This window comes from Micropterus dolomieu, linkage group LG05 (assembly GCF_021292245.1).
Source record: "Micropterus dolomieu isolate WLL.071019.BEF.003 ecotype Adirondacks linkage group LG05, ASM2129224v1, whole genome shotgun sequence".
NCBI classification, from domain to species: Eukaryota; Metazoa; Chordata; class Actinopteri; order Centrarchiformes; family Centrarchidae; genus Micropterus; species Micropterus dolomieu.
The window spans coordinates 19,841,768-19,860,091 of NC_060154.1; the positions used below are offsets into that span (position 1 = coordinate 19,841,768).

At 39.9% G+C, this 18,324-nt stretch overlaps 3 protein-coding genes across 6 annotated transcripts in view; 1 reads left to right on the forward strand and 2 right to left on the reverse strand.

Annotated features, from left to right (window-relative positions):
• Nucleotides 1-18,324, reverse strand: part of lpxn (leupaxin) — a 665,334-nt gene that overhangs the window by 74,946 nt on the left and 572,064 nt on the right. The gene's annotated exons all lie outside the window — the stretch shown is intronic.
• On the forward strand, nucleotides 1,350-13,578 carry si:ch211-221n20.8 (fibrillin-2). 4 transcript variants are annotated; one of them, XM_046049052.1, is made up of 23 exons: nucleotides 1,350-1,491; nucleotides 2,003-2,095; nucleotides 2,201-2,267; nucleotides 2,350-2,526; nucleotides 2,781-2,906; nucleotides 3,109-3,249; nucleotides 3,594-3,719; nucleotides 4,055-4,087; nucleotides 4,530-4,652; nucleotides 4,859-4,981; nucleotides 5,117-5,239; nucleotides 6,288-6,410; nucleotides 6,741-6,863; nucleotides 7,586-7,711; nucleotides 8,319-8,447; nucleotides 8,577-8,669; nucleotides 9,251-9,346; nucleotides 9,712-9,807; nucleotides 10,051-10,146; nucleotides 11,090-11,191; nucleotides 11,286-11,391; nucleotides 12,254-12,370; nucleotides 13,156-13,578. In XM_046049052.1, exons 2-23 carry the CDS (start codon nucleotides 2,012-2,014, stop codon nucleotides 13,232-13,234), a joined length of 2,409 nt encoding a protein of 802 aa, XP_045905008.1. In that variant the 5' UTR covers nucleotides 1,350-1,491; nucleotides 2,003-2,011; the 3' UTR covers nucleotides 13,235-13,578. The 4 variants fall into 4 exon arrangements, with proteins under 4 accessions (XP_045905008.1, XP_045905009.1, XP_045905010.1 ...); XM_046049053.1 differs by having other exon boundaries at nucleotides 2,371-2,526; XM_046049054.1 differs by lacking the exon at nucleotides 4,055-4,087.
• On the reverse strand, nucleotides 14,754-16,797 carry LOC123970800 (cytochrome P450 2D20-like). The gene is made up of 4 exons (XM_046049120.1): nucleotides 16,256-16,797; nucleotides 15,730-15,917; nucleotides 15,502-15,643; nucleotides 14,754-14,929 (listed from the first exon to the last, which is right to left on the reverse strand). The coding sequence occupies exons 1-4, from the start codon at nucleotides 16,479-16,481 to the stop codon at nucleotides 14,754-14,756; spliced, it is 732 nt and encodes a 243-aa protein (XP_045905076.1). The 5' UTR covers nucleotides 16,482-16,797.

Sequence of the window (18,324 nt, forward strand, 5' to 3'; positions counted from 1 at the left end):
TGCCAGTGTTAGCCTACTGGCTAGGACAGGAATCTGGATCTGGAAACATGAATGGTAACACTAGCACCTTCTCAGCTACTGATGATTTGCCCTTGAGCAAGACACTAACATAATCCACTAGAGCTGTGACCAACTGAAGTGAACCAGACTTTATTTAACATGGTTAGTCCCACTGAGGATTGGAAACCTCTTTTGCAAGGGAGACCTGGCCAAGACCACAGCATGAACAGCTGCAGTCACAACAAACAACAGATCAAACAGTAATTAACAAACAGATATTCATACTAAAATAGAGCTAAAAGTAGGATAAGACTAAGTTTAGTAATAAGAACAAAATTAAGAAAGGACTCATTTACTTTACAATAGTTCTGAATTCTGACAGATATAATATTTGTCCATTTAGATTTCTTTTTCCAGACTATTACAAGTGGCTGCTGGAGCAGAAAACATAAAGGATTTCTTTCCCATCTCAGTCTATATATCAGGGACATGCAGTGGATACACAGTATGTCATGTGATCTGAGATAATGATTGCAAGATGTGAATGAAATTTGCAGAGATTTGCACAGAATGGCGTTATAGATAGAAATATACCAATGACTCAGTCAATGTTTTATAGAAGTGTAAAATATTCAATCAGCCCAATTTTGAAACGATCTTATGACTTTACTCTAAACTTCCTGAAGGAAAGTTCCACCCAAAGCTAAAAAAAATTGTCGCTCTGCAGTTCCTGAAACCCCCAGATGTTTGCACCATCAGGCAGGATGGATGCTAATAGGCAGTTCATTAGAGTTTGTGCAGAAAATGACCATACAATAAGCTCCTCTTTCTCATACTGGAGTGCTCCCCAGCTAAATGGTTGGACTTCTAGGTCCAAAATAACAAATTGCTTACATAAACATATTTCATGCTTTTCTCCACTCACAAAGCCCTCTAATCACAAAGCAAAGGGACAGAAGATCTGCTTGGTCAGAACTAAAAGGACCCAGAAATCATTAATGTCTAAAGGAGTTGGATTGGTGATTTCACCAAATTTATCAAGGTTTCCTGCAAAGTCACCTGCTGCCATCATGTGGTCTTTGTTGTCTTTAACAGCGTTGTGATGTAGTTGTTTAACATCTCTCAAGTTTTTATTTATTTACTTATTTTGGGAGGTTTCTTATGCACTGACTTAATGTCTCTTTGACCTCCCATGCTCCCTGGCTGACCGAGGCTTATGGCAAGGTTCAGAGCGGGGGCATCTCGAAGCAGCCTGCGGGCCCGTCTGCTGATCCTCCTCAGCGGTGGTTTGGGATTTGTGGAATGGGAAGCGCAGAGTTCCTGGACAGGATGTGGAGTCACTGCTGTAGTGCACGGCCTCACACCGACAGAGGAGCTGGCTTGCGGCTGCACGAGTCCGCATCTGGAGAAGATAGGAAGCCCATTTTGGCATCTGGATAACTGGCTGTCTCTGTTTGCCTCCCGGTTTAAGGGCGAGTAGATCTAACCCGGGTAAGTCGGCTAATACGAGTTTGCTTCACTTCTGCTTGTGTATCGCACCGCACCTCTGTGAGTTAGTCCCACCGCAGTCTTTAGGAGGATTTCTGAGTTTCTTCTCGCAAACGTTTTTCATAAACACTGCTTTTCAGTTATATGGATAAACTTAACACAGAATTCAATGTACTTTATCTAAAACATGTAGCTGTATTGCAGCTGCTCCAGCTGCTGTAAGTTTCTTTTGTTCTGAGCAGACAGCCCTTGGGGTTGATGTTAACTTAATAACAGGGTGCTCTTACCCCTGTGTTGTTTTGCCTGCCCAGACATGCACTGTATGGCTGGTGTGACTGCTGCACACAATCTAAGTCTAATTTCACTGTAAGCTCATATGTAACTTTACATTAATTGCATTAGGCCTACATTCATTTTATGCATTATGGATTTTATCCCTGGTATTTATTGTCATTATTAGTTTGTTCTTTGGCCTGTGTTGGCTCAGTAAACATACCTCCTCCTTTCCACACAGACTCAGGTGATGACTCACCTCTGGATTCTCCTCTCAGCCCTGCTGCTGGTTTTGACTGTGGCCGAACCTCTGAACAGCCTGGAGGAAAATGAGGTCACCAAGAGCCAGGCCAGCGATGCTATTAAAGAGATTCTAGTGTTCAGATGTTAGAGATGTCTGTGTTGGATGAACTCAGTTTGTTGGTCTCTTCTGTTTCAGAATCAGGTGACCGAGAATGCCATCGGGAATCTCAGTGAATCTACACTGAACCACACACCTACCACATGTAAATCTTTCTTTTGCTGCATTTTTTTTGACTTGCCTTTCAGTTTCCCCTAAAATTAGCCTCTTTTTCTTTTACATAATAGCAGCTCCCTTGACTACCACAGTTTCCCTGAGCTCCAGTCCTGCTCCTCGGTGTCCAGGTGACCATGGGATACTGGAGAACAGCACAGGCTGTGGCTGTCCATCTGGCATGGTGAAGGATGGTGACAACTGTACCTGCCCAGTGGGCTTTACTCTGGAGGGAGCTGCAGGGTGCAAAGGTGAGAAGGGCCACAGCCTTTAATGAAGCGGCTGTAACACTGGAACATAAAGAATTCCATACTGCATTCATTGTCAAATAAGTTTAATTGCTCTGCTCCTATTTACAACCAGGTTATTTGTAGAAATGTAAGTAGAAGTAAAAAGGGCCAAGGACAAATTGTTTCCAACATGCTTGTGCTCTACAGTAACACTACCATTTGCACGCAGTGATGTCAGTTAAGATGCAGCATATTATCTTCTCTCTACTTGACAGATGTTGATGAGTGTGAAGGACAGGGGCCAGGACGATGTGGTCTCCATGCCAGCTGCAGTAATACCCCCGGCTCTTACTTGTGTAGCTGTCTCCGTGGTTACCTGATGGGTGCTGGAGGGTGCCAGGGTTCGTCAGCATCTGTGTGTGTGTGTGTGTGTGTGTGTGTGTGTGTGTGTGTGTGTGAGAGAGAGAGGATGTACTTTATGTGTGTGTGAGAGAGAGAGGATGTACTCTATGTGTGTGAGAGCATGTTGAGTTTCAGAAATGATTATGTGTTCAGCCTATGTGGTATGGCCATAATGCACATTTGGCTTTTGGGGTTTAACAGATTTAGATGAGTGTGCTCTGGCTGCAGTGACGGGCCTGCAGGCCTGTCAGGGTGATGCTGAATGCAGAAACACCCCTGGCTCCTTCACCTGCTCGTGTCCTTTGGGATATGTAATGGCTCTAAATGGACAAAGCTGTGTAGGTGAGGCTGATGTTGGCATCTGGTTTGTATGACTGGAAGGTGGATGTACAATGAAAGTGTATGTTCAGAAGCATTTTATCTAGAGTAGTTACACTGAGTTAGCAGTGAGGGGTAAAATGTCTTCCCCGAGGAATACCAGACTACGTACAAACAAATAATTAACAAAATGTAAAAACAATAATCTAGAAAAACACACTGCAAAATAACCTTTACATATTTGGAGAGGTCTAAAGGGTGATGATAATGGTCGTACCTCTGTAACATTTCCGTACTGCAGTAAAATCCTTACAAAGCTGTCAAATGAAAGCTTCCTATTTATAGTGCTTGGTTTCTCTCCTCTGAAGATGTGGATGAGTGCAGCTTTGAGGAGCAGTGTCGCCGTGAGCTGGGAAACGTGTGTGTGAACACTCCTGGAAGCTTTGTGTGCCAGTGCCAGCCAGGCTTCAGAGCAGAGGCCCTCGCCTGTGTTGGTATGTCTGTTATTAAGCTTCACCACAGCTGGATAAGACTGATTTTATCGGGTGTTGTGAGTTTGTCATATTTCGCTTGAGTTGCCCCCAGACTTAATAACTCCTGCTGATAGGGAGGAAGCCTTTCCTTTTCAGGAATAGAGTGTATTAATCTGCTGCTTTGCTGCTTGCCTGCTTTGTTACTCTTTGTTTTTGTTTCCCCTCTTTAAGCTTTTCTTTAATGAATATTTTCCTCTCATGTCCTCTAAAATATTCCCAGTACTCTATTATTATTAATTTTTTTTTTTTACATCTCCTTTGTTTTCTCTGTGGCTTTTCTGCACTTCTGGTCTCAGGTCCTGTGTGTCCAGACTACACCGTATGTCAAGGTATGATGTGCTGTCCATGCTTAACACATGCTGCTTGCTTTTTAAGCGTTTGAAATGTCAAGAAGACAACCAAATCGGAAAAGGTCATTATTTTTTTACTCATATTTAAATTTGTTCCGCAATTTCCCATCTTTAATAATAGAAATTGAAGACCTGGGAAGTATTGTCTTCAATTGTCTTCAATTAATAGAACAGCTTCCCATAGTTTTGCAGGGATGACATTTTAATGACTTATGCCTAACAAAGACTTGATTAGGGTTTGGTGATATGAAAATGATTTAGTAACTCTGTTGCTTGCACTCAAATTAGAGGGGTGGATTGCACAGACAACAGTTGAGTTTTTTTTTTTTATCAACAAGCAAATTATGTCAGAGCAATAATTGAATGAAAAAAATCATATATGACTGTAGCATTCTCTCTCTGTCTCTCATCTTTGTCCCAGATGTGGATGAATGTGCGGAGAGTCCTGCGGTGTGTGATGGTCAGGGTGTGTGTGAGAACACGCTTGGGAGCTACAAGTGTATTTGTCGACCAGGTTACCGGGGAAACGGCACACACTGCGAAGGTAAGCAATTAGTGCTGACGTCCCTCCATGGAAAACTCTGCTTCCTGCAGATGGGGTCAGCTTCCCTGTGTGCGCGTGTTTTAATGCTCGCTGTTATGCCTTCCATAAAAATCATCCCGAGTGGCAGAGTAATGTTTATTGAATGAAAATGAACTGAGTTTTGGATCTGTTTTTTTATTTTTAATCTGTGTGCTCTCTCTTTCCAGATGAGAATGAGTGTGCTTCAGGTGGTCACGGGTGTGACACCAACGCTCGTTGTGGCAACATCATTGGCTCTTATTTCTGCCAGTGCTACCAGGGCTTCAATGGAGATGGACACTCTTGTTTTGGTGGGTAAGCAGTTTGTGTGTTGTCCAAATGTGCGTGCCACTAGTGGTGCTCAGTCTGCCAGTGAAACTTGTGTCTTGCCAACAATACTTGCGTGTGCTCACCAGACATCAGTCCCTCATTGTCCTTGTTTACAGACATTGATGAGTGTGCTGTGAACAAAGGCCACTGTGAACACAACTGCTCCAATGAACTGGGAGGGTACAGCTGCCAGTGTGCCTCAGGCTACCAGCTGGACAAAGATGGACACAACTGCACAGGTGAAACACAGCTTGTGATAATCCCTTTACAGCAACTGCAAACATGAGTTAATCCTGGGTCATTGCTTCACACTTTAACAACTAAGTAATTAAAAACACTATAGCATGTTTCTGTGATCGGCTTGTTAGCTTTATTGCCGCAAGTGAATATCGATACCACTCTCGCTAAATATGAAGCTAGAGCCAGGAGAGAGTTAGTTTACCTTATCTTAGGTTTGGAGAAAAACTCAAATCAGGGGGAAATAGTTAGCCTGGCTCTGTTCAATGGTAAAAACTGGGGCACTCTGGTAGCTCACCTGGTACCATTAAAGCTGAGTCCTTACCGCAGTGGATCTGGATTGATTCCAACTACGACCCTTTCCTGCATGTCATCTCCCTCTCTCCCGCCTTTCCTGTCTCTCTGCAGCTCACACTGTCCAATATCAGCAAATAATGCCTAAAAAAGAATCTAATATAAGACAGGCATTTATAAATTCTACACACAGTTGTTTTAATCGTGTAAGTGAGTATGTACCCATTAAATATTGTTATGAAAAATGCACTGTAATGATGCATAAAGCTTTATCTATAAATGAATTGATGATTACTAAAGTATCACCCGCAACAAGAACTTACTGTACTAATGGAGATTAGCTAAAGCATGGATAAAGTACTAAAGTGTGATTCCACCCAACTGGACAACATGAAGTCACATTGAAATTACTTTTGATGCCTGTGAAAAAAATTTAAATACTGTGTTTCCACAATCTCCAATTTGCACCATGTTAGAAGCGGTGTTCCAAGGCATCCTAGTCAATAGAGGGCATAAAAGAGATTGTCTCTTCCTGGACCAGTATATCTTTCTCAAAAGCCAATGCCAGTTTAGGTCCATTGATCCAAACAAGTTGCCTCTAATTAACGTGTCCTCTGTTGCAAACCCCACTTACCACCCAAGCTTGTTGAAACAAGTGCTAAGATGTATCGCAAATAGTGTTTGACTAAAGTCTGAATGAGCCCTAACATGGAGCTGTGTTACAAAAGAGTTAAATAAATGTCTCTGATTCCCCAGATGTGGATGAGTGTTTGGCACTGAATGGGACCTGTGAGCACATTTGCGTGAACACTCAGGGATCTTTCCGGTGCTCCTGCAGGCCCGGCTACCAGCTGCACATTGATGTCCACACCTGTGTTGGTCAGTCACTTACCAACACTCTTTCCCTACTCACTGCTGTTTACCTCCTAATTCCAGTCATTTAAACAGGCTGATTTACCAGCATGTGGCAGAGACAAAAAAAAGCCATGAATATGTTATCTCACTTTCTCACTGTATGTGTGTTTGTTTGTGTGCATGCATCTTTTCTACCCTGACATATGGGGATGACCTAAGGGCACATTTTGGAGGATTAATGAAATGAGAAAGCCAGACTCAGTTAAGAATCTGTTACACAGCGGGGATGAGGATATCCAAAAAAGATGTTTACCTTCTGTGTGTTTGTGTGTGTGCGTATGTGTGTTTGCCCAGACATTGATGAATGTAAACTCCAGAATGGTGGCTGCTCTCACACCTGCAGCAACTCTCCAGGAGGACACACTTGCCACTGCCCTCCTCCTCTGCTGCTCGACACAGACAACCTCAGCTGCAGCAGTATGTTTCTCATTACAGTGTTAATGACATGACATTATTTGAAAATGTATATTTTTGCATTTGCATTTTTGCATTTTTTAACCAAGGAATCATGTAAGAATTGCAACTATTTAAAATATAAAAACTTCACAAATAGTAAGCCAAATTTTATCCCATGGTCCTATACTGTAGCCCAGATATCACAGTTTTTAAAAATGGTCCACATCCAGCACTCTTTTACCACAGAATAGACATTCTAACAATCTTTTATACTTTAAGATGTGCATGACTGTCCCTGCTTATACCTTCTATATCTTAATATTAAATAACTGAGATTGTTTCTAAGAGGAATATTGTTTGTTTGATGATTTTTATGTCAGTGTTAAAGCTTAATTTGACAACACAATGATTGTTTTTATTATCTGCAGATTAACTCTTCACTAATCGTTTTTGTCTATGTCATACAATATAATAAAATAAAATAAAATAAAGAAAAATACCCATCATGATTTCCCAAAGTCCATTGTGACATTCATCAAATGTCTTGTGCTGTCCATTCAACAGTCCAAAACATTTAAAATATTCATGTTTGCTGTCAAATAAGACAATAGCAGCAAGTTTTCCAATGTAAAAGCTGGAAAGAGGGATTTAGGGGTATTTCTACTCAGAAATATTTTCAGCTATGCCCAAAACATTGTGTTAATGTGTAAATATTCAATGTTAAAATCATTTCTTTTGAACAGATGTTACATCTTGCAAGCTGAGAAATGGTGGGTGCGATCACATATGTACTGTGAGGGCTGAGGGCCAGGTCCAGTGTAGCTGTCGAGCAGGCTGGAAGTTGGACAAGGACCTGAGGAGCTGCGTGGGTAAGACGTTTTTACATTTACATTCCTCACACTGCCACAACCTTCGATGATGCATCGCTCTGTTCTGATGCCACTGAGGACTCTGATTGTAGATATTTAGCTTTGCTATGTTTTGACCCAGAAATTAAGCTGTTTATTTATACTTTCCAGTATATTTTTAAAGAGATTTTGGGAACAGCTAATGTATTATAACATATAATGTTGAACAAAAAAAACTCAAGTGAATTCCTTCAGACTTCTATCCGTTGAAACAACCAAAGATTCCCCAGAATGAATTTGTAAAGATTTATTGCTGTAGTCTTTCTAATATAAACAGTAAACAGCTAGAAAGGTTTAAATGGCTGCAATCAACTTCATCCATTTTGCACCAGGCTGAAGGTGTTAAAAAAGAAATCACATTTGCTGGGGAAAAGGAAGTGCGGAAATTCGATTGCCTGATGACTCTGAACGGTTCAGCTGTGGCCAAATGTTGTTGGATGAGAAGGTTGTTGCCTGTGCTCAGCCAAGTTTCCCTGGTCACTCAGTCCAAGAGGAAATATACAAACTGTCTTTTAGATTGTTTTGAAATGTCCACCCATTTAACGGCCCCATTCGCTTTTGTCATAAGATGTGAATGAGTGCGGGGACTTCACAAACGGAGGCTGTGAGCAGCTCTGCGTGAACCATCCTGGTGGGTTTAAGTGCACCTGTGGGGAAGGTTATAAAGTACGAACCGATGACCTCACCAAGTGCCAGCGTGAGTCAAACATCCATCTAAAATATTGATGATGCTTGCAGACAACACTATTAGCAAAAGCAACTGCTTTATTCTGCCTTTTGTTAAGGGTCAAACAATTTAATTATGTGAACTTCTCTTCCTTTCCAGCTGTGTGTGACCCTCCTTGTCAGAACTATGGAGTATGTGTGGCCCCAAACAGCTGTGACTGCCCTCCAGGCTATCCTGGACTAGGCTGCTCAGGTACAAACCTGTTGTATATGGATAACATGTACCAAGTTGTTAATATCACGTGTTATTTGGCATTTAGTGTATACTTTAACAAACCAATTCAAACAACTCTGGTAGCATTAGTCTCAAAGCTGTACATTAATACTGCTATGATGTGCCTTCATCACAGGATTGAGGGTATAAAATGTCATTTGTGCCTACAGATAAAAAGAGATACAACATACTACTAGTTTTGAAACTCTATTTTAACCATTATGTGATCATGTGCCGGAAGATGGTTGGGAGACACCATATGTCTTACGTTTCAGTTGGCCATCCTGCAGTCAATCTTTTTGAAGATTGTGTTAGTGCTAGTGTTCTGCAGACACACTATTTGGTGGCAAAAGATTAAGGAAAGCCCTGCAGAAGTTCTATTTAAAGCCTGCAGAGTTATCATATCTCCCAGGGACTGAGACATGTCCTTCTTTCAAGATTGTGATTATACTGTATTTGGTTATAAGGGGATTTGGAGTCAGTGCAATGGTGCCAACTCAAAAACTAACATTGCTGCCAGAAATGGATGTAATGAAACCCATGTTGGTTACGTATTTCAGCCATGTGCTCCCCGCCCTGTGCTCACGGAGGTAGCTGTATGCGCTGGAACAAGTGTCTGTGTCCTCCTGGCTGGACCGGAGCGGGCTGTCACACAGGTACATCATCTCAAACACAATGGGATAGGTGTCATATTGAGTAAACAAAGCAGATTTGGTAAAACTCTAGGGTATGCGATTGCACATGCCCATTCAGGACTAAGGATAAAAATGTGATATCAACTCATACAGTGTTTGCTAAGGTGCTTTGTGCTTTACATTGCTCTTATGTTATTCATTTTCACCTTTTTGTACTGTCTTCATAATGTGCCACTCTCGTAGTGTTTTTACAACAAAACTTGTTCAAAAACACCAAACTTACATGGTTTAGTTCCAATGTAGTTAAATTTCCTTTTATCTTTTACCATTTTCTATTGATCCTGCTTTTACTTTTCTTTATGTCTCTTTCCCTGTGTCTCTCTCAGCGGTGTGTGAGTTGCCCTGTGCTAACGGTGGTCGCTGTGTAGGGCCTGATACCTGCCAGTGCCCCTCTGACTACACAGGTCCCCAATGCCTCTTGCGTGAGTAATAAAACCACCTCCACATCTGGCATAGGTTACAGCAGGCATGCAGGTACTTCTGGGGGGGGGTCATTTCTACCTTCTTGCCTCCATGCTTGTTGGCAGGAAGATAAAATGTTAGCTGTACCATAATAGAAAAACAAAAAGGCAACTAATCTAAAAACCATGATGTTTAGATAACCCATGTTACACCATTTCCCTACATAGACTTACCTCTATTTCCCTCTGTGTGTGCTTTTGTAGCCCTGTGCACTCCTGCCTGTCAAAACGGGGGAAGATGTGCGGATGTCAACAAATGCACATGTGTTGGTGGATGGCAAGGAGCTCGTTGCCAGATAGGTGAGATTACACTCGCTGTATCTGTATCCATTGTTCTATAACTGAAACAGTCAGCATGCATTTTACATACAGGACAGGCCTAACCCATGTTTCAGTATGTTAAAACATGTCAAAGAATATAATTATCAATAACAAATATCAAAGTAAAAGTCATAAGAATTGTTCCCTGTTTGTGCTGATTTATGCAAAACAGAAAACATAATGAATGAATAAGACCACATGGCTTGTATGTTCTCTGCTTCCAGCTCCGTTCACATAGTGAGTTTAATTTTTGTCCATCAGAACGGATGTTTTACAGGCATTTTGAAGAAGTCACCTTTGGCTCTAAGAACTTCTGATGGAAATTTTATAGAACAAGCAATTAATCAACAAAGTATTTAGCAGACTAATCGATAATGAAAATAATCGTCAGCTTATTTTAAACGGGTGCACGCCGTTAGGAAATACTGCCAAATGGTATGCAGTTCTCCAGGCAGCCAGTCAGTGGAGCTGCGCACAGATTCTAGAGCTGCACCAGATTTGTATGTATGTGGATTTCTCAGAGGGCGGCTGGATTTACAGTCTATATAATATGAGTCAAACACCACAGCTTATAGTCATTAATTCAAATGAAATTGTGCCTTATTATGGGGACCTGGAATAGTCTATAACCAAACAGAATTGCTTCCCTCCCTAAGGTCATGTTACTTTCAAGTCCAGTGTGTAGTCCAGCTGGTCTTACTTCTACTTACTATTAACTATTGAGTCATACTGATGTCCCAATTCAAATATGATCCAAACAATGTTCCCTACTAAAATAACAGTAATAGATACTCTGTAAATATCTACCATACACTTTATTGTATGATGGCTTTTAATGGTGAGTGAGAAGACTAGAGATCAGCTGTATTGAGTCATTTTGCTGGTGAGTCCATTCCGGTTTTCTCATTTCTTTCTCCCTCAGAGCCTGTTCAGTGTTACATACCTTGCAAGAGTGGTGGAGTGTGTGTGGGCCTCAACAGGTGCCGCTGTGCCAAAGGATTTACTGGAAGTCTTTGTGAAACGGGTTAGTGTATGTGTGTGTGTATGTGTGAGAGAGAAAGACCTTTCTTTGCCTTCACTTTGCATTAAGACTCTTGCAATGTATGATGTGCCTGCAGCGGTCACCACCCCCTGTGTACCGCCCTGCCAACACGGGGCTGCCTGCGGTCCTCACAACACCTGTATCTGTCCAGAGGGCACTGCAGGCCTGCGCTGTGAGAGACTGTAAGTGTGAACATTACCACCAACAAGAACAGAGTTACAAATACTGCTCATTTCTGGTCTGCTTCAGTTGTAGTCTACAACTTTCATCATGCTTTGTACTGTATGTGATTAGGTAATTGCAGCAACATCAATAAATACCTCACGCATGTTACAGGGCCTGAATTTTCCCGATGGGCACTGAAGTGAAAAAGTTCAGCTAGTCTCAGCATTTATGCTGCTCTGCATTGTGTTTACTATTTCGCTACACTCATCAAGCCTTCTCATCTGAAAACAGATGAAGCTTGCTAACATAAATTGGAGCACACTGTTTTCCACATGGTCTGTCTCGGTAGCTTTCAGATTGACACCATCTAATAGTTACTGTTAAAGCCATTTGAAGAGCTGAGAGCACACTAGTTTTTGACCATGCTTAATTTTGCTTTTCTCTGTCTAGAAGAAAGCTTCAGTTAACATTTTGGAAACGAAGAACGTGGACTGCAGAGTTTTTTATTGAAGCATGTGTCAATGTTTTGAAGAAATAGACGTAGCCACAATTACAGTTATAGCAGTTAAAGATTAGAAAAAAACAGACAAAGGAGTATATTAATACTCTCTTGTTAAAGTAAAATCTGTCTGGAACAATATGGTATCCAGGTCATCATACTCTATACCAGGCTGCTGGGCAGGACAGGTTGAAAAAAAAAAGAAAAAAAGAAAAAAGAAAAACGTTTCTGTTCCAAAATAGTAGTGTGGGACAACAAGGACTCTAAGATAGAATAAATAGCAATCATCAATTTTTTCAACCTGCGGCTGCATAGTTGTCATGTGATTACAATTATTATTAATTCCTATGCTTATGGACATGTGTTTGTGTGTGTCCTAGGACGTGCCCTGTGGTCACCACGGTGGTCAGTATGGCTCGAGCCGTAAGGAAGGCATTCAGGGAGAGTTATGTGGACCGTTGTGGAGCCCTGGGAGTTCAACTTTGCACTAAATACAGGTTAACTGTTTACTTACGACATCCTCTGGTTCTGGATTACCGTAAAACTTAATTAATAGCCGAGTCACAAATAGCCACCTACCTCCTTTATTGGCCTGGTGTGGGAACACATTTTGACAAATAAATGCCTGCCTCTATTAAATGCCTGGTCTGATTTTTATAGAAGTTCTTTGGATGTATTAAACCTGTTAAACCCCATGGGGTCGTGAACACAAATATTAATGTTTAAACGTATGATCAATGTGTCAGTATGGACATGCTACACATCGTTAGATCGGTTAGATTCTCCACAATTCAGTTGTTCAGTTCATTTAAAGCAAACAACAAGCCCGAAAGTCTAATTCTTAACTTGCATGGTAAGAGAGAAAAGGAAAGAAATTGCTGAATGCTGTTACCTTTGAAGCCTTGTTAAGTCAGAATGTGTCCATTACTTGATTATTTATCATCCTTTAGTCTGTAAGTGTCCACCGATCAAAAGAATCAAAACAGCTTTTCAGAAAAATTAATCCAAGTTATGAATCCTGTCATGGAAGGCCTGTCCCATATGGATGGGAGGATGGGTAGAGTTTTATGACAGAACTTTTCTGTCATCTACTGTTCAGTATGTGCTTAATTAAATTGATACTTAAATAGATTAAACAATAGTTTTTCAAGGTCATGATAAAACACTATGGCAGAGGCAAATGTGAGGTGTGTGTTACAGTAGCATTTGTGAACCATCAATTTAACATATGTATATAATACAAAATGTTAAAGCTGTGTCTGCGTTGTGGTTGTGTTTCCAGGATGAACCAGGCACGTGTGTACCTGCAGGCCTACAGGGTGGGCTACAAAATCCAGTGTCCAGAGAAGAAGGGCAGATGAGTTCCTTTTACGAAGCAACACATAGGAACTGTAATGTGACGAGCTATAAACCTCAAAATTTAATGTAACTCAGTGAGTGTTGTGGCTTCTCCGAGGGCAGTTTCACCCTTAAATCAAGCCTCTCTGTTGAAATAGATATAAAGGGGACATGACTGTATTATAAAGGCTGTTTATTTGATCAGTGATGTATGTTGACAATTATCTTTAAATCAGTTTGTTTTATATACAATCATATTTTACATTCCACAAGAAATATTCCTCAGCATATGAAATGTACAATGGTTTCATTATTTTTCATGTTTGTATGTGGCAGCTAAAGTTTATTAAATGTTACATTTTTTTTGTCTTGGTGTCAATATTTTACAGTCTGAACTCTTGTCAATGATTCTGTAATAATAATAACTGCCAGTGTAAGGTCCTTCTCAAAAAGTTCACTTCAACAATTATTCCCAATAAAAATAAACTGTCACATAAGCAAACTTACAAGTTTAATATCTTAAGATGTTAAACTAGTACAACTGGGTGAATAACAGGACCATCTCTAACAAAGCTAATGTAATCATCTCACTAAACAACTCAAAATAACATTCTACTTTTGCTCATTAGTGTCACTTTGAACTGACATAACAGAAATGCAATGCGTGGCTGTGAATCATTCTTATCGCTGTGTATTACAAATATCTGCACTCTTATCCAGCACACAGAGGTTCATGAGCTTCTTCATATCACATACGTGAGATAATTTGAATCAGAAGCGTGAGATGTTTGCAAACATACGAACATGTTTTTATTCACAATTAAATGACTGTAAAAAGGGGCAGACCACATCTACATACAGCCCATCCCTCCAGGTCTCTGAATACAGTTAGCCAACATTTATTTTTTTCTACCTTTTTCGTCAATACTACTAAGCTCCATTAGTTTTTTTGATAAACGATCAAAAAAATGCTGCAGTGACAAAACCACAAAGATCATCTTACTCTCCAATTCTACAGTACGCAGTGTTTTAGCTTATTATATATATATATATATATATATATAGATACTAGATCGTATAGATCATAGATGTAGACACTGACCACCATATTTTCTGAGGCATGTCTTAGAAATCTAAGATTACCTTTTTTTAATACATCACACAGCAACAGAAATCTATTAATAAAGTAGGTGCCTGTTAAATTCCACACTTAGTATTATGCTTCATTGTTTTGGGATTTTAACAACCAGTGACAACATTTGAGTATTTAAAATGATCATTTAACTTTCATGCTATGATGATGTTTTAATGCAATCAGCATTCAAAGTGACTAATGTAAATTAATTTTTCATTTATGAAGATAAATGAAAAATTCATTTACAAAAATATAAAACTATTGAGCCAGGCTAAGCTAGTTAGCTATGACTGGAAACGATCAATCAATCAAAACAAAATGCATGCAAAGTGCAAAATATTAACCCTATCATATATTTTTTTTTAATTATTGCTTGTATAAGTGTTGATTTGATGTCAGAGTTTCTCTTAGCGTGAGGTTGCACAGATTTCATATCGATGCGGTGCCAGAGTGACACCAAAGCGGTAATCCATCACAGGCTTCACTCCGGCAGGCATGGAGAAGGTGAAGCGCTGCATGAAGGAGGTGAAGAAGAGGAAAAGCTCCATCCTGGCCAGGTTCTCCCCGAGACACAGCCGCTTACCTGAGACAGGAAAACCATCTTAAACAAACTTACTTGGGTCACAGTTTTGGCCCAGAGGTCTAACTAATACAACTGCAGTAGTAATTCTCATAGGACCTTTATAGGAAGCAGAGCCATCCTAATTTTAGGTCTAGACAAAAGGTCAGACACTGTTAAAGAGGTGGTATTATGCTCATTTTCAGGTTCAAAATCCTATTTAGGGGTTGTAACAGAACAGGTTTACATGGTTTAATTTTCAAAAAAACACCATTTTTTTTTGTCATACTGCACATTGCTGCAGCTCCTCTTTTCATCCTGTGTTGAAGGCTTCGTTTTAGTTATGGAATGATACATCTTGTCTCTAAATGATCTTTGTTAATACTTCCAGTCAATTATTACTGTGATGTACAGTGATCAGGGGTGACTGGCACTCATCACAAGAAGTACGGAGTTATGATCCCTGGCCTCTCTCTCGTCTGTGTTATAATCTTGATCTTCCTCTGGGTCAGTCAGCAATCATTAAGTGGCGACCACACCATCTGTATAAACAAGAACAGTATAACAGTATAACTGGTGAGTGTGTTGCTCCTCACCAGCAGAGAAAGGGATGAAAGCAGCTCGCTTCACAAACTTTCCCTCCGCATTTAGAAAGTGCCTTGGGTTGAAGGTGACGGGCGTCTCCCACTCATTCTTGTCGAACAGCACCGAGGTCAAATTGGGAATTACTGTAACTCCCTGGTGATTGGAATTGTAATGACAATTCATAAAGACACAACATGATTGTGTTTGTGATGTGAAAACAATGATGTACAAGAGTTGACCTCTGGGACAGTGTAGCCTCCCAGCTGGACGGCCTTGTTGGTAACATGAGGCAGGCTGAGAGGAACTATGTTTCCCATCCTCTGGACCTCGTGGATGACAGCGTCAGTGTAGGGCAGGTTTGCCCGATCTTCCATGCATGGCTGTCTGGACTGTCCAATCAATCTGTCTATCTCAGCCTGGACATTTGCTGTGCAACAGGAAGGGGAAAAACAGAAGTTGAAACATTATTTCATCAACTGGCCACAACAGGACAGCTTATAGACTCGTGGAGAGATGGATACAAAAAATTGTGAATAGATAGAGTTGTGTTCCTCTTATATACAGTATTTTTGAAATGTAGTTTGTTGTTTGTTGTACAGAGTTAGTCATAAATGTGGAAGACACTAGTGATTGCACAGTATTTGGCACCTTAGTAGTTACATTTTTAAATCTACAAAATTACCAGCAATAAATTTCACCCTTCTGCACATTACTGAGTTACTGAGTAAGAACAATGAGCTTCATTGGCTTGGTTTGTGCTCTTACCCTGGATCTCAGGGTACTTTGCCATGTAGAGGAAAGCCCAGCGCAGGGTGGTGGACGTTGTTTCAGAGCCAGCCACAAACAGATCCAAGACACATATAACCAGGTTTTCCTCATCAAAAGTATTGTCAGCCTGCCCTTTACTCTGAGAATATGTACAAATACATGTGTTAAAACGTGCTGCAAAATAATTTAGTAACAACTGCATGTCAGCACTAATACAGGTCATAATATCTTCTGATGGCAACTTTGAATTTAACTTTCATCAAAGAGTGAAACACTTTTAATCTGTGTTGGACCTTGTACCTGTATTTATAAAGGCTTTGCTTTGTTAGATTAAAAGAGGTGTGTCCTGTTGCAGATAAGACGTTAATAGAGAGTGCTGTAAGACAGAGGCCATGGAAAGAGCTCACACCTGGTCTTGAAATGAAATGTCATGTCAGTACAACACATTAACAGTTAATAGGTCTGATGTAGGTGCAAAACGAGCACATGTGGTGCTCACAGGAACAGAACATCTTCGTGAACAACAGTGTAAGAATTACAAAGCTACATTTAGTGCCAGTCACCATCTGAATCTCATTCAGGTAGCAGTCAATGAAGTCTCTTAGGTCTGAGGGATCCCACTTCTGTTTGTGCTCCTTAAGCTCTACTCTTATAAAGTCCTTTATATCTTCCCAGATGTGCTTTAATGTTTGATGTGGCCCTGGCAAACATCTCATCAGCAGAGGGAATGAGTTGTAAAGCTGCAGAAAGCAGATTGGAACAATATAGATAAGAAATGTCAGTGAAATATTTACCAAATGTTGAAATCTCATTTACAAATGGTGTCTTATACATTTTACACTGAACATTTTACACTGTACACACACACACATACATATATAAATATAAATATATAAATATTGAGCTCTGTGTGTACTAAATACTACATATTTGTGGCCAGCAAGAGTTACTCGCATTATGATAAACTGATAAACTGTTTTACAATGAGGAATCTATTGCATAACAATGGTACACAGCATTAAGATTTCATCAATAGCTTTAAAATACAGTACCTGTGCCCAGATGGAGGTTTCAATCTGGAGAGCTTTGTCAAAACACTTCATCATTTTCATGAACTTCTCATCACCGTACTCAAATCGATGACCAAAAACCAGGGAGCAGATGATGTTGGAGACGGCCTTGTTAATGATGAGGTGTGGGTCGAATGGCTTACCTTCACAAACACAACAGTAAATGTAAATTGTGTTTTTTTTTGATCTGTCACTGTGCACTGTGCATTTACCTTTATAGCTGCTGATGTCTTTTGCACAATGTGTAAATTCATCCAAGATGACAGGTTCAAGTGACTTCTTGCCGAATCCAAAATATCTGAGGGTTGAAAGTGCAAAACGTCTCTGCTGCTTCCATAGGTTCCCACTGCTGAAAATTATACCTGATAAAAATGAAGGTAGATAGAAATCAAGGAAAATGAAGGAATATTCTTATTATATTAAGTATTAAATATTTATATATACATCAACAGCCCATTTTGTTTACTTGAGCTTTCTACACGATCAGTGCAGTGCTGTATTTTTAATGGTCAAACTATTTGGGAGACAGAATGTTTGTAACTGCTAAAACAACTACTATCAAAATGGATTTGTTATTATACGTGAAGTACACCAACAGGAAAGAAAACTTAATGTCTCTCATTTGATAACAATGACCCAGGAGGAGATGTTACTCAAAGGAAGAAGACAAGAAGGGTCATGAAGATTTGATAACTTTGAGATGAAAATGGGGTACAACTCAGTAGCGAAAACCTCTGTACATTTTAGCCCTTTCATGTATGAATTATGACAGCCTCTGACAGGATTTTTTTCCTATGTGTTTTTATTGCTCTTTAGGCATGCAAAAAGAAATTAGAATTTAATTTTTTTAAAACACGCATTTTTCAGTTTTTTAAATGTCCACTAAGGTTTTAACTGAAAAAAATATTTATTTAACAAACCAATGAATAAAATTATATAGTATGTGAAAACTATATTTTTAATGTTGTTAAACTAAAATGGTCACATATTTTAACA